Source organism: Typopeltis vanoorti, chromosome 8, assembly GCF_054136105.1.
Source record: "Typopeltis vanoorti isolate ZY-2024b chromosome 8, IOZ_Tvanoo_1.0, whole genome shotgun sequence".
Lineage (NCBI taxonomy): Eukaryota > Metazoa > Arthropoda > Arachnida > Uropygi > Thelyphonidae > Typopeltis > Typopeltis vanoorti.
The window spans coordinates 79120242-79145129 of record NC_143556.1 but is presented as its reverse complement, the minus strand read 5'-3'; the positions used below and the strand labels follow the sequence as shown (position 1 = coordinate 79145129).

At 34.8% G+C, this 24888-nt stretch overlaps 1 protein-coding gene across 1 annotated transcript in view; it reads left to right on the top strand.

Moving 5' to 3' along the window:
- LOC150104149 (uncharacterized) overlaps nt 1-24888 on the top strand; it is a 295320-nt gene that overhangs the window by 30092 nt on the left and 240340 nt on the right. Inside the window, exon 4 of the mRNA XM_090396408.1 lies at nt 533-598. Coding sequence (XP_090252534.1) covers nt 533-598 — 66 coding nt within the window. The remainder of the gene's footprint in view (nt 1-532; nt 599-24888) is intronic.

The following is a 24888-nucleotide window of genomic DNA, read 5'->3' as shown; positions in this document are numbered from 1 at the left end:
TTCTTATAAGGAACTGCTCCGCATCATATTTACTTCAATTTTTCCTCTGGATCTTCAAGGTTTGATTCTTCTTTTCACTTGGTTTCATTGTTCTTCTATGATGTGTGTGTGTGTATATATATATATATATATATATGAGTCTGCAGTTCACATTTTGAAGGTTCTTGAGTTGGATTGTTTTTTTAAAGAATGGTTGATTAAGGGTTAGTCAATCTATAATTCTTGTAATATAGACCAAAATATGATAGTATACATAGTACAGTATTCTGTTTATTAAAAAAAAAAAAAAAGTAGATGCATTTTAAAAACAAATGACTCTGCAGATCAATATTCATTACTGAATATATTAATTTAATTAATAAATCAGTATTACTTTTGTTATGAGATCAGACATCTTATACAAAATTTATTTGCAAGTATGGTGTGCATGTTTAAAAATTATGAAATAGTACATTTTGCTATAAAAAATGTATTTTTAAGATTTTTTTTATTTCCTGTAGAATAACAAAATAATGCAAATTTCATTTTGTAGGTTGTATTTGTGGGACCATTTGAGCATCATTCAAACTTGCTTCCATGGAGAGAAATTGGATCGGAGGTAAAAAAAAAAATCCACTGTTATCACATCTGGGTTTTACTTTGAATGCAAAAGCATAATGTATAAGAACATTAGTATAGATATAACATGGTGTTCATGAAGTATTTGAATTTTGGCAGAGTTGTCTGAATATTGCACCTATTAGTTTCTTTACTTTATGCTTTCATGCTCAAAATAAAAGAATATTTTCATAAAATAATTAGATCTAAAATGTACATCATGAAATCTTTGTTAATTTTTTCCCTTAATAATTAAGATCCATTTCTTAAAACATTTTACATTTGTTAGTTCTTGTGGTTAATGCATGTAATATTAATATTAACTGATATTCTACTTGCCTGAGTAGTTAAATTTGAAGCATAGCACCTGACAAACCTAATATGCAGAATACTTAAAGGTTTCCAAATCCTTAAAAATGAAGCTTAAAATCCAGTTATGGAAGGTTGATCCTTTTTATTTTATTATACTTAGACTAGGCTTGTTTTATTTGATTGAATTAATTTTCTCTACAAAAGTTATTCGTCTGATATGATTATTGTCATATCTTCTGATATAGCAATGCTTCAAGTTGCCTTATGCCTGAGTATTAGTTAAATACTATTTAATAATTAATTACCAAGCAGTAAAAATGCTTATCTTTTGAGACAGATACATTTTACATATTTGTGTGTATATGTGTCATTAGATGCTGCATTGTTACTCTGATTTTCATTAAATTTTGTATGCATGTTCTTTCTACCTTGAAATCGCTGATTCTGAGCAGAATCGGTATGTGGGAATTCTCCAAAAAAAGGAAGGGAAAAAATTCAAAACTCACACCTTTTGTTTATTATTATTATGATCATCAGACCTCCATGGAGTCAAGTGATTCATCATGAGAGGTCCCACTATTACACACAGTTTATCATCCCATGCCTTGAATATATTCTGTCTCTGCATTCACAATACTTTCAGGCAAAGCATTCCAATCAATTGCCACTGTCCATGAAAAAAATCTGCAGTTCAAACCTTTGCTCACACCCTCCTTATACAGCCTCCACGAATCACCTCTTGTTTTTCCCCATTCTATGTAAAATGTCATCCACGTTAATCTGGTAACAAACCCTTAGTAACTTATATTATTATTATTGCATATCTATCCTTGCAGACAACCTCACCATATGCCTCTATGGCAGAATCAATCAATATTTTCTTCAGAGCTTGCCACTGAACAGGAATCAAACCTTGGAGATTCAGTGGCAAGCTCTGAAGAAAACATTGATTGATTCTGCCGTAGAGGCATATGGTGAGGTTGTCTGCAAGGATAGAAAAATCAGAACTCCCTGGTGGACACAGGAAGTTAAAGAGGCAGTGAAGGAAAAGAAGAAAGCATATCAAAAGTTCCTGGCAAATAAGTCAGCTTGTGCTCTTAGAGAATACAGAGACAAATGTAAGAAAGCTAAACACTGTGTAAAACTCGCTAAACAAAAGTCATAGGAAGACTTTGGTAAGAACATAGAAAATAAATATCAAGAAGGTGGCAAGATATTCTGGAGGTTTCCTTAAAGTATGGAGTAAATACTTTGAAAAATTGCTAAATGAAACTAGCAGTGATGACAGCACGGTGATAAAAAAACGCTGACCAGGTATGCAATCAGGAATACATATCCATGCTTGAAGTAGAAAAAGCCATCAAAGGTCTGAAATGTGGAAAGGCAGCTGGAGTAAATGATATTATATCAGAAATGCTCAAGTATGGAGGTATAAAGTTTTACAGTGGTTACACTGCATAGTTCAGAGGGCCTGGACAGAAGGACAAATTCTAGATGATTGGAGTAGAGCTCTCAACATACTCATATATAAAAAGGGGAAATAAAACTGATTGTGAGATTACAGAGGTATTTCTCTACTGAGTGTTCCTGGTAAGATTTATGCCAGTATACTTGAGAAACGATTGAGAAGGATTGTGGAAGAAAAGCTTGGTGAGGAACAAGCTGGATTCAAGCCAAATAGAGGCTGTCAGGATCAGATATTCCCTTTACGACAAATGGTGGAAAAGTCATGGGAATATAACAGTGATCTGTATTTAAGTTTTGTAGATCTGGAAAAAGCATATGACAAGGTGCCAAGAGAGAAGCTCTTCAATATGCTACAGTTATATGGTGTCAGTGGGGCATTATATCAAGCAATACTTAGTCTTTATTTGAGTTGTAAGTCAGCAGTTAGAATTGAAAGTACAGGAAGATAGTTTAATGTTAAATCTGGTGTCAGACAAGGATGCACATTATCACCTCTGTTATTTATTATCTATATGGATTACATTATGAAGGAAAGTGGTATTAAACCTGATATCAAAATTGGAGATGTTAATGTCAGCTCCTTGCTTTCTGCAGATGATGTTATACTTCGAAATAAATCCACTACAAGTCTGCAAGATTCCCTGACTGAATTGAATAACTCTTGTGATAGATATGGTATGAAGGTCAGAAATAACAAGACAAAGATAATGAAAATAGGCAGAAGCATTGAAAATATCAGCTGCATTGTGAATGGAGAATCTATAGAACAAGTAAAACATTTCAGCTACTTAGGCACAATTTTTAGTGAAGATGATAAATTAAATATGCAAATAGACAACAGAATCAACAAAGCTGGTATCGTAAGAAGTCAACTGAATAAATTTATATGGAATATAAGAGAAATTAGTCAAAACATTAAATTAGCTGTATACAAGACTGTGTTCAAACCAATTTTAACTTATGGATCTGAGAGCTTGGTCAGAAGTAAAACACTTGACCAAAGACTAGAGACCACAGATATGAGAGTCCTGAGAAAGATTAGGGGCATGTACAGATGGTATCAATGGCAATATCATATTTAAAACGAGGATATTAAGAAAGAACTTGACATTGTCATCATCCCAGAATGCGTTAGCAGAGCTAATTCAGGTGGTATGGTCACTTAAACAGAATGGGTGAGGAAAGATTAGCCAAACAAGTGTTCTCTGCCAGGTTGGCAGGAAATAGACCCAGTGGAAGACCAAGATATATAGGTGGATTGATACAGTAAAAAGTGCCTTAGAAGATAGATATATAAATAAAAGATCTGACAATGTTGTAGATTTGACAGGTAGCAGATTGATTTGGCAGAAAATTGTAGGTAGGAAGTTAGTAATGATGTAAATTTTTCATGTAGTACTATGATATCCTGTACATCCCTTGAGGGTAAATGTCAGGAATTTGATGATGATGATCTAGGGAGTCCAAAGACTCATCGAATGAGGGCACCTACTCGACAACTCTCCACCAACTACAGCTAACCGCAACTACACCAACACCATCTACTGCCTACAACCACCACTAGTATTTCCACAGACAATCACAAACATTCATGCCCATGGTGGGATTCGAACCCGCAGCCTTTTGGCTGTGGGTTCGAATCAGATACGCAGATACACTTACCACTCGGCCAACCAGGCTAGCAAATATATCTCAATCATATCTCTCCCTCCTCCTGCTATCTACCAGTCTCTGCAATTTACATTTCCTCAATCTATCTTCACACTCAGCATTCCAGAGGCTAGTCTCCAGACCTTTTCCAATATTTACCTCATCCTTTTGAAAACCAGGTGACTGTGCTCAATCGTCTATATTTGGCCTAATCAAAGCCTTATATAGTGGAACCATAATGTTAGTGTCCTCCACATCATTACCATAATCTGTTGTCCTGTCTTCATGATTTTAGCAATGTGTCCCCAAAATTTTAGGTCCTTATCCATACTCCCAGATCCCTCATCTGCACCACTTCCTCAAAGATATTGCCACCAGTTGTATACTTGGCATTCCATTTTTGCTTCCCAAATTTTGCAACTCTACACTTTGGAACATTGAACTGGTAACCCCAACCACCTTCCCATGTAGCCAGTGTATTCAAGTCCTCTTGCAATGCCATGACATCAACCTCATTTCTGATTGTTCCTAACTTTGCATCACATGCAAACAACTGAATGTCACCATTCAGATCCCTCCCAATATTATTAACATATATATCATAACATAAAATACATATCCCGATGTTATTAACATACTCGTTTAATTTAAGACTTGATCATACTTTTGACATTTTTGTAGAAAATAAAACTTAGACGAAATCTTTCTCACTCAGTACTGAGACAGTTTATTCTGAAATATTATGACTCAAAAGTCATAATATGAAACTTTTAGCTATACAAGTATTTTTTCCAGGTGGCAGAAAAAAGACCTAGAGGAAGATCAAGATTTAGGTGGATTGATATAGTAAGAAGTGCCTTAGAATCAGTATGGAAATCAGCAATAAAAAGGCAGATTATGAAAATAGCAGGAAAATGGAAAATATCAACTGCATCCTAAATTGGAGACCCTATAGAACTAGTAAAACATTTCACCTATTTAGGCACAAACTAAATATGGAGATAGATGAAAGAATTGGCTAAGATGGTATGACAGGAGTCAACTGAGTAACTTTATATGGAATAAGTGAGAAATTATAAAAACACATTTTTTGGCAGGATGATAGGAAAAAAAGACCCAGAGGAAGATCAAGATATGACAGATATCATGTTGCTTGGCTAAGAAATCTGACCTGTACAATATAACAGATCATGGAGGTAAGATTAACTGCCTGATCATTACATTTTACCTCCATGATTTATTATATCTGTCCACTGAATGTTGACTATAACCTTAACCTTAACTATAACCAGTTTGTCTTCTTTGCAACAAATGTGAGTTTCCAAAGTATTTTGTGGAGAACACTGTATATGTCCATTTGTTGGAAATACTCAGGTTCAAATCCCATCGAGGATGCAAGGAATTTTTATAAGGGCTTTTCTACTTAATTTTCCCTAGTCTCGTATGGTGGTGGCAAGTTTTTTTTTCCCCTCTTTCAGAACACAGTTTGGTCTGAGAACACATGAACTTTTAAGGCATAATATGTTAGCCTGATGGCCTTCTGGCTGCAATTGCTATGGGTAAGGGGAATGCCCATATTTCCAGGAAGAAAACCATGTTATATCTATAGGATACCAACACTTTTGGTTTGAAAAAGTCTTAATAAATACATTGCTTTATTTAAGTGATTCTAACTGCAGGGTATCATTGCTACTGACTGCACAGCAGAATCACTTGAGTTATTGTTATAAATAATAAACTTGTAGCTATATAAACTATATACTTCTAGTTAGGTACCTTTAGTACTCATCCAAAGATTACTTTTTACATGGTTACTACTCACAACAGGCTAAGAAAATAATTTTTTTGAAATTATTACGTGATCCAGATGCCATTTTCTAGAAAGCAAACATGGAACTTTTTTTTTCCCAAGCCACTTCTTGAATTTAATAAACAAAGTTTTGGGTCTCACACCAGGGTGCAAAATTTCTTTCACAAAAAAGACATCCACAAATATCCATGCCCACGATGTGATTTGAATTTGTAGCTTCTTGAGTGGAGATTCAAGAGGCTGCAAATTCTTCTTATGCTGTTCACTTAACCAGCCTGACTGGCTTTATTTATATACATTTGATACCCATATATTTTACTACCAGTTGATAGTAACTGTATGATAGCAAATGATTTAATGCACAGACTATGCAAGCTATGCAGAAGAAATGGGTGTATAGTTTTAGATGTGAGGATTGAATTTGATGGTAGAAAACACTTGTATAAGAAGGAAGACCTTCTTATATGTATTTGAGTGGATTTTCTATCAGGCGTCTGAAAAAAAAAAAAATTATTTATTAGTGAGACCCAATGCAACAAGTCATGGAAACTAGATCATCTTGGGAGAGAATGCTCAAGAATGTGTGTAAGTTCAGCTAAGCATGCAAACATGATAATGATGCAAATGTCACTGAGGATGGTTATGAATCTTGAAGGGGGGGTATACTGTATGCTTTGTTTTGGACTTTTTGAGTGCCTCTGGGAACAAAAAAGAGAAACTACCTTATCCAGGAAGCAGACTACAGATGTGAGTATATGAAAAGAAACAGGAAGTAACTTATATCTATGCACAAATGCCAGGAGTAACAGGAACAAAGGGGTTGAATTTGTTGCTTTGGTGAATACATTGTAGCCTAAGCTTGTTGGCATTAGTGAAACCTGGCTCTTGGAGTCATATGGTAGTAACAGGAATTAAGTGTAAAAGGGTGCAGTATTTTTAGGAAGAGATATGAGGGGGGGGGGATATTAATGATACCAGATGGCTTGAGTCCAGTTATGATAGAAACTCATGAGAACAATGATAGCAATTATTTTCTATGTAACAGTGAATGTATAAGGCCATCTGGAAAGTTTGGGGCTAACTGGATGAAATATCTGGAGTGTTGTTCAGTTGCTGAGAAAGTTACTATAGTTACAAAGAAACATATTGTCAAATTATCTTGATGGGTACTAAAAAAGTAATCATTATGGATGACTTAAATTATCCTGGCATTGATTGGGTAACAGAGAAAACTCATGATAAGAATAAAGAAGAATTTATTGATCTGTTGTGAGACAACCTCCTCAAGAAACATTAAAAAGGGGCTTCAGTTGAGGATGTGACTGTTTCACTACCAGTTGGTGACGATGAATATGCTATACTCAGCTGAAAAGTAACTAAATATATGAATGTTCCAATTAGGACAGATTACATGCTGAATTGCAAAGCTGAAAGTATGATAGTCTGGGAAGAATTCTATGTTCAGTCCCATGTTATCAGTTACTTAACAGGAAGGATATCAGTATATGGGAAGCTTTGAAATAATGTTTAAATAATGCAATATTTAAACCTTATTAAGCAAATGATCAATAGGAAGAAGATAATATGGAAGGAATATTGTGAGAATAAAGGATGCAAGGGTTTATGAAATATATAAAGCACAGGCCAGAAAAGATATGAGCAGACTAAAACCAAAAAAAATTTTTTTTTAACATCATCACCAAATTCTTGCCATGTAGTACTATCATATCTAGTACTACATGGTAGTAGTACTAGATATGATAGTACTGCATGAAAAAAATTACATCATTACTAACTTCCTATCTACAATTTTCCTCCAGATCAGTCTGACTCCAACATTATCAAATCTTATATTTTTATCTTCTAAGGCACTTTGTACCGTATCAATCCACCTATATCTTGGTCTTCCTTTGGGTCGCTTTGCTGCCAGCCTGGCAGAGAACATTTGTTTTGCTAATCTTTCCTCGCCCATTCTGTTTAAGTGACCATACAACTTGAGATTAGCTCTGCTAACGCATGCCTGGATGCTGACAATGTCTAGTTCTTTCCTAATATCCTCGTTTTTAATATGATATTGCCATTGATGCCATCTGTTCACGCCTCTTATCTTTCTCAGGACTCTCATATCTGCAGTCTCTAGTCTTTGGTCAAGTGTTTTATTTCTGACCCAGCTCTCAGATCCATGAGTTAAAACTGGTTTGAACACTGTCTTGTATACAGCTAATTTAGTGTTCTGACTAATTTCTCTCTTATTCCATATGAATTTATTCAACTGACTTCCTACCATACCAGATTTGTCAATTCTGTTGTCTATTTCCATATTTAATTTAACATCTTCACTAAAAATCGTGCCTAAGTAGCTGAAATGTTTTACTTGTTCCACAGGTTCTCCATTCATAACACAGTTGATATTTTCAACGATTTTACCTATTTTCATTGTCTTTGTCTTTTTATTGCTGACCTTCATACCATATCTATTACAAGAGTTATTCAATTTAGTCAGAGAATTTTGCAAACTTGTAGCAGATTTATTCAGAAGTATAACATCGTCCGCATAAAGCAAAGAGCTGACATTAACATCTCCAATTCTGATATCATGTTTAATACCACTTTCCTTCATAATGTGATCCATATAGATAATGTACAACCTTGTCTCACACCAGATTTAACATTAAACCATCTTCCTTTACTTCCTTCAATTCTAACTGCTGACTTACAACTCAAATAAAGACGAAGTATTGCTTGATATAATACCCCATTAATACCATATAACTGTAGCATATTGAATAGCTTCTCTCTTGGCACCTTGTCATATGCCTTTTCCAAATCGACAAAACTTAAATACAGATCTTTGTTATATTCCCATGCTTTCTTGACTATTTGTCGTAAAGTGAAGATCTGATCCTGACAGCCTCTATTTGGCCTGAATCCAGCTTGTTCTTCACCCAGCTTTTCTTCCACAATTCTTCTCAACCGTTTTTCAAGTATACTTGCATAGATCTTGCCAGGAACACTCAGTAGGGAAATACCTCTGTAATTCTCACATTCAGTTTTATTTCCCTTTTTATATATGGGTACTGTGAGAGCTCTACTCCAATCATCGGGAATTCTTCCCTCTGTCCAGGCTTTCTGAACTATGCAGTGCAGCCACTATAAGACTTTTATACCACCATACTGCAGCATTTCTGGTCGAATAGCATATACTCCTGCTGCCTTTCCACATTTCAAGCCTTTGATGGCTTTTTCTACTTCAGGTATGGATATGTATTCCTGACTGCATGCCTGGTCAGTGTTTTTTTACCACTATGCTGTCATCACTGCTTCTTTCATTTAGCAGTTTTTCAAAGTAATTACTCCATACTTCAAGGATATCTTTTTCTCCCGTTTTCATGTCACCTTTATCATCTCTAACTCCTTTTACAGCATTCTTTCCTGCATTTCTGAGCTTCTTCAACAATCTCTATAATATCTTGCCTCCTTCTTGATATTTATTTTCTATGTTCTTGCCAAAGTCCTCCCATGACTTTTGTTTAGCTAATTTTACACAGTGTTTTGCATTCTTGCATTTGTCTCTGTATTCTCTAAGAGCACAAGCTGACTTATTTGCCAGGAACTTTTGTTATGCTTTCTTCTTTTCCTTCACTGCCTCTTTAACTTCCTGTGTCCACCATGGAGCTCTAATTTTTCTATCCTTGCAGACAACTTCACCACATGCCTCTTTAGCTGACTCAATCAGGGCTTTCTTCAATGGTTGCCACTAAATCTCCAAGGTTTGATTCCAGTTCTCAAACTCTTTCATTTTTTTTTTCAATAATCTTTGTATATTTCAGTCTACAGTTCACATCTGAGAGCTGCTCAACTTTTATTAGCTTTAAAACTTTCTTACATGTTATTCTTTTCAATATGAAATTCAGTTTTATCCTGCTCAAGACTAAATAGTGATCACTTCCAATTTCAAATCCTCTGTACACTCTGGTGTCCTGCACCAGGGAGAAAACATCACTATCAACAATAACATAGTCAATGAGACTTTTCTTATTCCTTGCCTCTTCTCTCTGTGTGAATTTGTGCACATTTTTATGTTGGAACATGGTGTTACATCCTGAATGAAGCACTTTATTAAGGAAACATTTCATTCAGGATTTAACAAGTCAGAAAAATCAGCTGAGTGAAAAAACTTGTACTCGAGCAGAAGAAATAAAGTACTAACTGTAAATAGAAATAGAATTACCTCCTTTTAGTAGAATTGTAATACCATGTAAAGAACTTCATGTATAAATTAGTATTATATGAAATGCATCATGTATACAATGAATGGGTAAATTAGATGTAAACATTAGTCCAAAGGTCATGGGCAGGCTTGAAGCATTGGCAATCTTGGAAAGCGATGCACATTCATTTCTTGGAAGACGCTGTTATGATCTCGCGATGTGCCGAAGTTGCCGTGGACGAAGAAAGTAGTGGGTGCGAAAAGATTGCAGAAAGGTAGTAAGACGGTGCTAGTGCAACTAGTAAGAGGGTGCTAAAAAGGGGGGGAAATTGAAGAGAGAATAAAAAGGGTTTGCACCCCTTTCTCAAGGCTTTATTTACCTATTTTGCTGGACGATGATTCGACTTCTCTCGTGGACCGGTAGTTCCTGATGGTGTTTCTTGGCAGTAGTTCGATATCGGAAGGTGCACCTTTCCCTTCGATGTCTGAATTTCTGATGGTACTAAAGCATGAGATGTCGGCATATGCTGCCTTCGCTGAAAGTTCCGACGGAATAATATCGCGGATGTATATTATGAACTGGCAGCTAGAAACTAGGATGGCCCAAAACAGATCGAGAATAGACGAGGGAAAAACACCAGGTGTAGAGCATAGTTTAATCTGATGACCATAGTGACTCACCACGTGGACGCAGGCTTATGGAACTATCGAAAGGTAATTCAAACAAAGAAGGACAGTTCAGACTGACCTGGAGATCCTGCCCCCAAGAAATGGTAAAGTACAGATTTTGTTGTATAATTACCCAGTTGGTAAAAGGGAAAGATCATTGTAAAGTAATAATCAAGTATAAGACAAATTGTTTGGAATGATTATAGATGATTGTGACTAATTTAATATGCAAGACTAACATAGTAGGTAGAATATTGATTAAAAGTGTATAATGTGTATATTATGTGTGTTAAATCTCTAACTCAAAAGAAGGATTTATTGTTCATGCATTAGAGTATTAATCAGTTTGATACAGTTTGATTTAGCATGTCATTGAACTAATTGAAAGTGAGATTGGGCTAAGTGTATATTATGTCTTTAGATTCCAATAAATATGTTTTTTCTTCTATACCTGAGTTTTGCCTGTGATATCAACCAAAACTACCACTCATTAATCTGAACCATAGCGGGGGGAAATTGAAAGAAAGGTATAACATGTTGTTATAGAGGTTACAACTGCAAACCAGAATTTACTTAGCCACAGTAAAGCATTTAATTTATGAGTTTAATCACTATATTTATTCACCTATGTGCACAAAGGGTCTGGAAAAGTCTCCCTGAATAAGAGTCCCCTCTATTCTAAGATATTGGCTGGCACAGCTTTAAAAAATAAATTTGTTAATATCTGAAGAGGAGACGGCCCCAGAAAGAAATTAGAGGATTCGTTTCTTTTAGCAAGGAATAACCTTTAACAGTCAAGGTAAGCACGTGAGTAAAATTACGTGTTCATTCCTTATAGAATGAACACGTAAGAAGTGATACAGATAGTAGAGTCAGGGAAATTTTGTAAGTCTTGTAGTTATTGTAGAGATGGTAAATTCATAAAGGAAGTAAATTAATTTTAGGAAGAGCAATGACATAAAATGGCACACATGGCAATACATAACAATGGTGTTAGTAATAACCAGTCCATGTCCTGAGCAGAAATCCAACAGATATTTGCCATTATTATTAGCCTTGCTCTTTTCTCCAAATTTTCCCAAAATATTTTTGTATGTCTCACAATCATTTCCTTCTCTGCTATTTTGATCTCCAACAAGGACCAACTTTTCATTTTTCATTGTGGGACCATAGGCACAAATAAGTCTCATTGTCCAGTTCCCCATTCTCATATTTGCCCACATACTCTAATTGAGACTGACTGCCATTCAAGAAGATTAGCCTCGTATTTTGTGTTGAATACTATGGTTACTCTTTCTTTTCCTTCATTGTCATTGTCTGAATATAACATTTTGTATTTATTGCTCAGAAAGATCTCACCAGTTTTTTTCTTTGTTGTTTCAGTCACCCTTATTATGTTGATCTGGTACTTATCTAATTCCTGAGCTAGCTCCATTTCTTTGCCATTCAGGCTTCTTATGTTGATAGTACTGATCTTTAACTCTGGTGATGTTGATTTGGGGTGTTTTCAGATTTGTTCCAGTAGCTGACTTTTCGCTGTTCGCCCTGGTTTCATGGTGAAAATGATGGGAGTCCTTGTTTAACCAGGCAACACCCCAGCTGGCATGAAATTTTGTATGTTGTACCATCATTTTTTATTTTGGTTTAACCAATAAGAATACAATTTGGTCGGCTAAATCCCAAATTGCCAGCCCATCCTCGTTCGTTAGGTATCCAAGTAGATACCCAACAGGGTATACCACGAGAAGGTGAGGATTGGACATTAGGTCAGAAGCCCTGGTCGGTTCTCTGCATTCCTTTAAAGGCTATGTGGAGGTCTCCTCTCAGTTATACAGCTTTGACCCTTAAGTACCCCAAGATAGATTTAATGAAAAAAAAAAAAAGATTTTTTCCATTATGCTGCAAGTGTCAGAAGCAGATGAAGTAGTTCAAATACTGAGTGCTTACTTCAAGATCTATCAACCCAGTATATGTAATATGATGCACAGTGCTACCATTATGTTGCATGAAGAGACCAAGGTGCATGAGAAGGAGATTGTAGAGCTGTTGCATAATCTAGATAAGAATTTTGGCAATAGCAACAGATAGGATATCAACATATTTGCAAGATTTTGTCTCAGTTCAGGAAAGATCCAACAGAAATGAAAAGAGTGTATGATAATCCCATTGCACAAGGGTTGTGCAAAGGCTAACGTATCTGTCAGCTTATCAGCATCTGTGGAGTGGTTGTAAGATATTAGAGAAGTTTGCAAGAATATGCATACAGAAATGGGTTGAAAAAAGAAGCTATACTTTGCAAGGAATAGCATGGGTACTAAAGGAGGTCATGCTTGTGTGTTTGGTCTTATTTTATGATATTGTTACAACTGGATTGGATAAAGGTAATGGATACACTTTGATACTGTTGGGCTTTACTAAGCCATTTACTGCTGCATAAACTGGAAAATGTGTGATTGGAATCGAATCTGTTGACTTGGATAAGTGAGTAGCTGAAAGACAGTTATCAGAAAATGGTGTATGGCAGTATGAATCTTCCAAATTAAAGTTGTTCAGTGGTTTGGTGTGCCTCAATGTTCAGTTCCTTGGATCATTATTGTTTAATTTATGTATTAATGATACTGGGAAGGTCCTGACAGGAAATGTTTAATTGTTTGCTGATGCAAAGATAGGCAGGGTAATCCAGGGATGCTAATGATATACAAAATTTACAAGGGTGATTTTAATAGATTGGAAGTGTGTAGAAATGTCAATAGCTATCTAATTCAGTTTTAACAAATGTAGAGTTATGCACTTTAGTATGATGAGATATCCAATGGAATATTATGTTGGAGGGATTATGCTCGGAGTAACTGATGAGGCCAAAAATTTTATCCTGGATAGAAAGTTAAGTTCAGGGATCACAGCAAAATTGCAAACACAACTCGAAGATAATCATGATGTTGAAATGCACATTGACATGTAAGGATATAGAAGCTGTTTTTCCTCTTTAACAAGACCTTGATATGATCACATGTAGACTACTGTGCACAGGTTTTTATCTGGTTTCTGAGGGGATAAAGAAGCTGTGCTTAAGGTGCAAAGAAACAAAGTTTCCCAATATCATGTTTTTAACAAAAAGTTACAAACATGATATCGGGATTATGAAATGTAAATTATGCAGATAGATTGAGAGTATGTGGACTGCAGATTCTGGTATAGCGAAGAAAGTGAGATAATATGTTAGAAGTCTTTAAACTTCTGAAAAGATTAACATCTTTTCTAAGATATTGGTTGATGAAATTTTTCATTACATAGAAGGTGTGGAGAATACAAGGAGAAGAACCTCCATGGATGTCGCATTTGTATACAGTTAAGAAAGGGGTGAGAGGTGGATTTTTTTCAGGACAGTTTTCTGTTGAAGTAGTGAGCGTGTCTAGTATGAATGAGTTTAAGAGAAGGTATAATAGCTGGTGTGGATAAGGCATTGCCTCTTGATGAGTCCTTGACTCACTGGAGGTCTCTGATAGTAATAATCATTTCACTCTGTGCATCATAGTACATTTTCCCTGTTAAAAGCATATTATGTTCAATACTCTTGTTTTCAAGTGTGAAGAAATCAATAAAATTGAAATTGCTATTTTTATTTATTCATATAATATTTGTGTGAAAATAAGTTATTTTCTAAGTAATTTTTCATTTATTATACATATTTCAGTGATTTATGTATGGTTGTATTTATTTAAATGGTTTCCTGCGTGTTTATTTCACTCGAATATTTAATAGAAACAAATTTCAGCATGTTTCACTTACTTAAATTTCTCATACCATATAACAGTTCATCATTGTTTCTCTTATGATCTGGTGATGAAATAAAAATGAACAATGAACTCAACCTTCTGTTCCAATAAATCTTTCAAAATAGCTTTTCAAAAGAGATATTAAACAAATTATGTGCTATAACTGACACCAGTATAAAGGTTCCTTTCTTTTAGTTTCTTTTTTTTCTTTCTTCCATTCCTTATCCTACATTGGCAGAGGTTCTAGACATATATTTCAATTTTTAAAACAAGTCCATATTAGAACTGCTGTCTGACTGGTTCAGATGCTGCAGAATGTCTTGTATTCTCCAACAGAAAATGTTGAAGTTCCCTTTCATAGCACCAGGGTGATATTCTAAGGGAACTTCTTCTTCCATGTTTGTGAAACACCATGAAGTGGATTGTCATCTGCCTCTGTGCCATACCTACAACACAACTTCCTGTTAGCCTTCAAGGAATCTTCATACTGTCTAAAGGTACCTTGAACAGGAACTCTAGTCTTATTCTATATAATATTTGGAAATCTCTTATGTGCATGTGTAAAATATCTGACCTCTATTATGCTAGTCACTATCTAAAAGGTATTCACAACAATGAACAGCTTACCCATGATATGCCAACCGATTTTTATGGGTAATCCATGCTATAATATTATAATTTTCAAAATTGTTAAGAGTTCTCAGATGATTTGCATATATCACTTGTGTAGTCAACTTCCTGAAGATGCTGTTAATAATAGCTTGCAATTTTGTAGTTATTACGTATTGACCTCATAATTTTCTTCCAAATAATATATAAAAATTAGCGAAGTCAGTCTAAAAGACAGGATGTTTCTAATTGGCTGAAAGTTCAGTATTTCAGATTAAGTATGCCCCTAAGCTGTCCTGCTGGTGTGTATTATTATTGTATTATTTATTCCAGCGAAATATATTCAACAATGGCAAGGTTTATTTTGTAGCATGGATATTGGCCTCAGTGTTATGAGAATGTGCAAGGGAATTGGTAGTGCTTCAGACCAGACTGCTTAATAGTCTCACTTCTGTTAGGGTCTCGAGATAGCTTTGTTACACAAAAGTCTCTAAGTCATTGGCAGTAAATTATAGATTTAGTCAGTATCTCTGGAATGGTGATTTAAGTTGGGAAATGTCAAGGTAGAATTCTGGAATGGTTATAGGAATATGATACTGTATTGGGAAACAGCATGCCTTTATGAAGAATAGGTTTGCCTTAATAAAGTAACATATGAGTTCAATAAAGGAAATAGCTAAAATTCAATACTGTCTGAATATTTTTACGAATTGTTTATGTTAAAATGTTTATTAGTTTTAGTTTCATAACACGCATTGTTGGAACTTACGATGTGCCTGTTATTGAAATTGTTTTGTCAAAAATGATATGTAAAGAAGTTAAAAAATTGATTTACTTACCAGATTTGATATTTGCATTACTTAAAAGAATTTTATTGTAATTTAAAATTATCAAAAGTTGTGTTTTTATGAAGACATTCTCTCTTGTCGCTAACGGAGACAACGTGCCAGCCATTACACCTAGTTTCTCGCTTGCCATTTTCAAGGAGTGTGCATGCTCGCCGAGAAGTTTGATGAGTGATTGACAGCTGACAAGAAAGCTTCGGTATCTGAGTAATGGCTGTAAACAAGAGAGCGTTTGGAGAGAAAATTAGAACACAGGCCAGCAGACATTTAGATTCAGAGGAAACTGAGTTTTTTTTTATGTGACAGTCGGAAGAAAATTAATAGTATATTCTGAAAAAAGAATTGTGGAACTATTAAGTTTTAATGTGGAAGAAGTATGTGGATAAATAAAAGAAAATATTGCTATATGCATTTTAAACGGAATATTGGAGGAAACGCTAATTGAAAGATTTATAGGAGATTCCGAAAAGGAAATCGTAGAACTGTAAGTTTTTTATATCGGAAGAGTTAAGACTGTCAATAAGTATTTAGTGAATAAAAGAAGAATTTGCTCTTTACATTCTAAAGGAATGTTCGAAAAAACTCTGATTAGGAAGTTTCATCTGTATTAAGAACGCCGGATCTGACTATTATTTCTACTGAAGAAAAGACACAGAATTAAGTTCGGAAGAATTAATGTGTGCTACATAAGTGATGAGAAAGGATCCTGTAAAAATGAAGAATAAAGTCATATGTCTTTGGAGAAGGGCCTTGACAGAGAGAGAGAAGCTGGCTATGAACATTTTCTCATTTTGAAAACAAAGTGTTTAGTCTTAAGTGTAAGTTTATTTTAAAAAGGCCTTGGATCCAATTAATTTGTAGTTAGTTATGCAATATTGTTTGAAGTGTATATATACTGTTTTTGTTTTATTAAATGTGTTTATTTTGTATTTGGTCTTGAGTCAGTGATTATTTGGATTCTGAAAGAAAGAGTTAAGATCATTGCATCAATTGGAGTGAACCCTTGTGCATATAATAAGATATAGGCACACTTGGAAATAAAAAAAATAATTGTTAGAAACAGAGATCATCTCTATGGTAGGATTAAGTATTAAGATATAATATCTATGAATATCCTGGAATATAAAAATCCCCACCAATTATTAACAATACTGTATTGGGAAACAGCATGCCTTTATGAAAAATAGGTTTGCCTTATTAAAGTGACATATGAGTTCAATAAAGGAAATAGCTAAAATTCAATACTGTTTAACTTTGCAAAGACAGTTGACAGATTACTGCATTGGAATTGCATTATGTAAATTGGAGCAAATGGGAATTGATATGAAAAGTCATTCACCAACAAAGCACACACATTCATCACTTGTAAAGCACTTGTGTTCATCACTGGCAATAGCCCATTCCATTCATTCAATACTCTCCAAGCAGAAAATCTGGTTCTCATGTTCATATTAACCGCACTCCTAAACAACTTCCAGGAGATGGTTACTCATTGTTCTCTTCTTTTCTGTCATGTATTGGAACATTTTTTTTTTTTTAACATATACTGTATAAAATCGCTTTAGTAACTTGTGTTTTTATCATATTCCCTCTTTTCTGCATATCAGCTAACTTTGTGACCACTTTTGCTGATGTTAAATTGGGAGGACAATAGTTAAAAAAATGATTTTGAGATCTCTTGCTGGATGATTTAAATAGACTAACCATATGGAAAAAGGGTAATGGTTGCTATTTTAATGTGGATCCTCTTGAATCTTCAACCTTATGAACTTACAGTTCCATCAGTGTAAAGTTATGCACTTTGTGATGAAAAGATTGCAATTCATGTATTACACTGATGGAAGTTCATAAGGTTGAGGATTCAAGAATAATGGTGGAGAGAGAGAGAGAGTGTTAGGGTTCATAAGACCTATTGTGAAAGTGGAATAACTCAAAGGATCACTGGATGTTGAAGAATACACTGATAGATAGAGATAAGAATATTATTATTCTTCATTATAAGAATCTTTGTGTGACTATGTGATCACATGTTTACTATTATACATGGATTTGGTTATCTAGGTTTCTTTTGGAAGGAAGTGGTGGAGATGATCTGGAGGAAAGTTACTGAGATAGTGACAGGAATGTTTGTTTCCTGTGAGGATGATTGAAGGTTTGTGGGTTACAAAGTTTAGTTGATAGGAAAAAGAGAGATGATAGAAATATAAGTTACTAAGGGATTTTATGTGAACAATATGAAAGAAATTTTTCAATTTATCACAAGAAGATAAAGAAGAGGTCATCCCTGGAAATTGTGTAAAAGTGTGGTTAGGAAGGGTGTGAGGGCTAGATTATTTATATTTTATTTATTTATTTATGTATTTTTTTACTTGAAGTGTCTTGAGCAGTAAGCAGATATAGGAGATAGAGTGATAAGTAGAAGTGAGAATGTTGGGAATTTAATGACAACAGGTTTGAGTATGTAGGTAATGGGACAGAGCAGTAATGATGTGCAAAGCAAAATGCTAAAAATATATATAGTAGGGTGATTCATTGATTCAAGAAAGATACAAGCATACGAATAAGGAATTATCAAGAAATACTTGCTTCGAGGTACAGTTGAGTATACTATGGGTGGGAAGAAGAGTCAAGATGGTGGTTGGTACAAAGGGTTACAAGAGGCTTTGTAAATAGGACTGTAGAGATAAATGTTAAGGATGATGCAACAGAAATGCAAGGAGAATTGGATCTTGAGTAATTTGACATTGTTGATAGCACTGACTTGAAGAGGGTACAGGCAATGAAGAAAAGCTGGAATGTGTGAAATGAGAGGCTTCGAGTTTGTGTCTTTTTTTAATGTGATTGATGGCAGAAGAAATCTATATGCAGTGGACAAGTTGCATTTAGGGAAGCTACTATTTTGAAACATAGTGAATGTAAACCAAACTAAAGTTTTTGAGTGAGGGAAGAGGATAGATAGCAAAATACTATCCTTGATAATTGAAAGTGGAGAAACAATTCCCCAGTTTCAGTTAATATGCATTTAGTGTAATGCAAATTTGTTTATATAAAAATGCCACAAATATTATTGATAAGGGAAATGGCCTTGGTAAACTTCGCTTGTTTTAGAAATTGTTGGTTATAGTGAATCATGATTCACTCAAGATGTTATATCAGGAATAGAAATTGAGGGTAATATCTTATTTGGAGAAGATAGGCAGAATAAATGGAGAGGAGCACTGCTAATGATAACAGAAGAATTACGTCCACTCAGAGTAAAGTATTAGGATGAAAATATGAGGGGGGATACCTTTTAAAAGTGTGAAGTGGAGGTAGGCAGGATGAAATAAATAGGTTGTTGCTATAGGCCTGGAAATGTGGAAGGAATAATAGTGAGGACATTGTCATCATCAATTTCCTGATATGTACTCTCAACAAGTGTTCAGGCTACTATGACAGCACTACATAATTAAATTTACATTATTAATAATCTCCTATCAACAATTTTTCTGTGAATTAGTCTATTACTCGTCAGCACTCCAATATTGTCATATCTAACATTTCGTACTTCGAAAGTACTTCTGACTGAATCAGTCCATCAGGACCTTGGTCTTCCTCTGGATCTCTTTCCTGATATCCTGGCATCAAACACCTGTTTTGTTAACTTTTTATCACCTATTCTGTGTAAGTGGCCAAGATATCTTAGATTAGCTCTGCTTACACATTCTTGAATGCTAACAATGTCAAGTTCCATTCTAATATCTATATTTAATATGATGCCATTTGTTCAGGCCCAATTTGTTCTCTTACCAAAGAACAAATTGTGACCTTTGCTGCTTCCTGGTTTTAACAAGTTCCATGTTTTTGCAGCTTGTCTTATTTTGCTCAAAACAGGAAGATTTAAATCTCTTTCACAACATCATACCCATATTAGCTTATTAGATCTCATAAACGTGGTCCAGTTCAACACTACAGGATCTAGTGGGTATAATATACTTGACAAGAAATTATATTCTTGTTTTAATCCTTTATTCAAGCATAATCAAACAGTTTGCACGTAAAGTATTTCAAGTACTTCATGACTAGTCATTTGTATATAGAGACTGTTGATCTAACATCAGTTACTTCAGTATCCCATAATGTGAACCTTATTGGAAAAGTCACTACCCAACTGGTTTCAATCTTTATTGAGATCTCATTGTTGGTAGTTAGAGTCCAGAGTGATACCAAAGCTAAATCAATGCAGAAGTCATATTTTCTATATACAAGTAGTAAAATGGTGTATTACATTATTAACTACACTCGATCAGAGATAATTGTAGAAAGTAAAATTGTAAAACTTTCTACAAGGATCCAATAGAATAAATCTAGGCTCTTGGATAGCTGTCATAAATTTGAATATTTATTCAAAGAAAATGCTGAAGCCATATTACATTGGCCTGACTTAAATTATATTGATCCTTCCTGTTCCAAAAATTTGGAAAATTGTTATCCTCGGTTATATAAAATAAACTTTTTAATATATAACATATTTATTACATATGTATGTATATAAGAAATATATATTTATGCAATAAGTATTTTATACAGTTAAATGTATTTATTATATAAACATAAACCTATAAATATAAATAAGTATCCCTTGATTAACATGATTAATTAATCCCTCGATATATCAAAATTGCATTAATCAAATATAATAATCAATGGTAAAAATTACAATTCATCCATGATCGATTACTGTATTAATAATTCTTTTTATATAGTACTCTTTTAGGAAAGATAAAATGAATGCAAAGTAAATGTTTAATAAATGCTTGTACCTAGATTAGTTATTGCAATTTTTTATCAAAAAAAAAGTTATCAAGAGTCGTTTGAACATTTTTTTTTCCTTATCTGCATAAATTCTACGATAACAAGCAAAACGATTCTCTAGACCTCAGCAAACAAGCATTCTTCGATTAACATCTGGATCCATATCCATTACTTGCTGCTTAAGCGATTCTAAACTGCAAAATATTCCATCCAGTTCTTTGATTGTTATCTCCTTTGGAACTTCATCTTCACATTTCATTTGTTGTCTTCATTCCGTTGTCTTTATATGTGCATTGTTGTTGTTCAATTTCAAGAAAATTGTTGTCACTGACATCTTTTGAATTTGAATCCAATAATTCTTTAACACCTTCTGCATCAACACCATCAAAACCAAGATCTTCACCAATTGCAATGATTTCTTCAACCACGTTGTTCACAGGATTTTGAAAAACCACCTAAGTCATTAGCGCATTCTGGCAAAAGGTTTTCCCAAACAGCTCTCATGCAGCTGGAAGACACTTGCTCCCATGAGTCATGAATGTTTTCAATTGCATGTTTAATGCTAAAATTTTTCCATAATTCTTGGATTGTAATTTCATTTTCTCCCGTTGTTGTTTCCTACTGCCTTTGAGAATGTCTTTTTAAGAAAATAGGCTTTGAAGGTTGTAATGACACCCATGTTCATAGGTTGTAGCAATGATGTCATATTTAGTGGAAAAATGAAAACTTTCACGTTATCACACAAATCATTAAGAGAATTTGGATGACTAGATTATCTTAATGTGCTAAATTATTGCTCTGGCAATAAGCTTCAACTGCTGGACAAAAATAAGACTTAAACTAATCTTCAAATAGGTTTTGGGTAACCCAGGCCTTCTGATTCACTCACCAAATTACAGGTAAATAGTTTTTGTTACATCCTTTTAAAGCCCTTGGGTTTTCGTGAGTCAAACGTTTTGAGCATGACATCATTATGCTCGCTACTTTCTTTCTCTTGGACAGGAAACACTCCTCTAGTCTTGTATGTTTTTGCATGGTAAATTTAAAGGCACGTTAATTTAAACTCTTGCCAACTATATAAAGGGATTGTCGCAATTAATTTCACTGCATAAATCAAATCTCACATTAAGCAAAACTGCGTTAAGCAAGGGATACCTGTATAAACCATATAAACATAAACCTTTTTATGTAAATATACTGTATTAAAAATATAACAAATGCTATACACAAACAGAAAAGAAAAGAGGTATTAATTCTTATAGGTACAAATGATGTTTAATTATGATAAATACAGGATGAGAGAAGACATCTGGGTTTTGCTGGAAGTGAGAGAGAGAGAGGATAAAAATTGTTAATTTGTTACCAAAATATGATTGTACTAAATTAAAGAAGGGCTGTGATGACACGGGCTACACAGAAGTTTTTGGATGGAATAATGGATTTATATGAGAGGGACAGCCTGCACCCGAATCATTTTGGAATCAGGAATCTGGAAAAAATTATTTATTGGTGTGAGGGCTAATTAATACAGAGTCAGGTCAGAGAAAACTAGATCATATCAGGAAGAATGGTTAGTAACTATATGCAAGAATGACTAATTTGTGTAATTGTAATAATGAAACGAATGTGCATAGTAAAAAAAGTGAGTGTGATGAAAAGATGATTGTGTGCTCACCAGTTTGGACTTATTGGGTATGTGCAAGGATATTTCCATAATCTAGGCATTAGATATGAATAATAATCTGCAAGTTGTTCAACTGAACAATGCAGGTTACAGAGATGAGTATGTAGTGGTAAAAATAATTGGAAGTAATTTATGTTTCTAAACAAATTCTCTGAGTATTGGAAACAAAGAAATTGAGTTTTTTGTTGCCTTGGTGAATATGTTGACCTCAGATCACAGATCTCATTACTAAGACCTGGCCTCAGTGGCAGATATACTAACTGTAGTTGAGTATAAAAGGTATAGTATTTTTAGGAAGGACAGGAAATAGGGAGTGCTGCTAATGATATCAGAAGATTTGAATTCACTCAGGATAGAGAGCTGTGAATGCAATGATGAAACAGTGCTTCATGTAGTAATGAGTATGAAACTATCTGGTGTGAGATGGAATCTAACAAGATGAAATAATTAGTAGGGATGTTGTTTATTATTTTAATGGTATAATATAACACAGAAACTAAGTAAATAATTAATTTATTAACTTGATGCTGATATTTCGCTGGTGTTATAACCAGCATCTTCAGAGCACAAAAACACTGTTTGTCACAATACGTGAGACTAAAACAACATGGTGTACTTAAACAAAATTGTAGCAGCAACACAAAGACTAGAGTCCTGATTTTGGCGCCCTCTATCTAAAAAAAAAAAAAAAGCTATCATATCCTATCCTAGAAAAGTGCTAGTTTTTTCTTAATATGACTGTCTCCCAGATCTTCGGCAAGTTAATACAGCCATATTTGTTGAGATTTAGGGCTTCTGTCGCCTCTAAGAACAATCTCTCTGATTTATACGGGTTTCTGTGTAGTACTTTTGTGTTTTTCCAGTTGATCCTGTGTGCAGGGGTATCCAGAGCATGGTCTGCTAGGCCCGACTTTCCATAATGATAATTCCGGATGTATCTTTTATGTTCGCTGATGCGGATGTTCACAGTTCTTCCTGTTTGACCGTAGTAGGCTTGATTGCATGAGCAGGGTACTTGGTAGACTCCTGGATGTGATAAAGGAGGAATGCTGTCCTTGGGTGAGCGGCTGAGGGTGGCTAATTTGCTACATGGTCTGAATGTAGTGCGTAGTTTATGTTTATTGAGAATTCTTGAGATCTTTTCGGATGTGCCTTTAATGTAAGGGATGGTGACTGTTTTGTTGGTGGATGGTGGGAGGGGTTTCTTAGGAGTGTTTAGTGTTTTGTTTATTTTATGTGGATTGTAGCCGTTGGCCAAGAAGGTGTGGCGTAAGTGAGTGAGTTCAGCAGTAAGAGCCTTGTCATTGGAACAGATTGCTCTCGCTCTATGGGTTAGCGTTTTTAATATGCCATATTGTTGAGAAGGATGATGGTGTGATTGTTTGTGTAAGTATCTGCCTGTATGTGTGGGTTTTCTAAAAACTGAAAATGATAACGAACCATCTGGGAGACGTGTGATGAGTGTATCCAGGAAGGGCAGACAGTTGTTGGCTTCCAGTTCCATAGTAAAGTGGATTTTTGGATGTTGGCTATTTAAATGTGCTAAGAATGCTTTCAATGTCTCAGGGCCATGTGGCCAAATAGCAAGCACATCATCAACATAGCGTAGCCAAAGTGTTGGTTTGAGAGTGGCTGTATTGATTGCTTGTTTTTCCAGGTGTTCTATGTAAAAGTTGGCTGGGGGGGGAAGGGGGAAGCCCATGGCTGTCCCATCAATTTGTTTGTATATTTTCCCTTTCCATGTGAAATATCCTGCATGTATTGTGAATTTGAATAGTTCAAATATATCAGGGGGGAAGTGTGACTTCAGTAGATTGAGGGTTTCTATTAGTGGTACATTTGTGAATAGTGAAGTGATGTCAAAGCTTACTATTAAGTCTGAGCTTTTTAGGGTAAGGTGTTGTAAGATGCTTTTTAGGTGTGCTGAATTTTTGACAAAGGAGGAAGAATTGTTAGTGAGAGTGGCTAGTAGCTTCGCTAAATGTCTAGCCAGTATAAATAGTCCCACATACATGTGGGACTATTTATACTGTCCACAATTGGGCGTTGTGGGTGTGCCTGGTTTGTGAATTTTTGGTGCTCCATAGATCCTCGGTGTTTTAACATGGAAGGGTTTGAGTTTGTTAACTGTGTCTTTGGGCCAGGAAGTGACTTTTTTCAATAATTTTCGTGCCTTATTCTTTTGTGTGTTGGTGGGATTGCGATCTATAATTTTGTATGTTGACTGATCTTGTAATAGTGTGTGCATTTTGTTTTCATATTCAGTTGTGTCCATCACCACGGTTGCATTTCCTTTGTCTGCTTTTGTTATGGTAATCTGGCTGTTGTTGTGTAGTTCTTTTATAGCAATGAATTCTTTATGTGGGATATTATTTTTGGGAGGCTTGGACTCGATTAGGATGTTGGCCACATCTAAACGTATGTTGTTAGCTATTGTTGGAGGTAGGTCGTATATTCTTCATTCG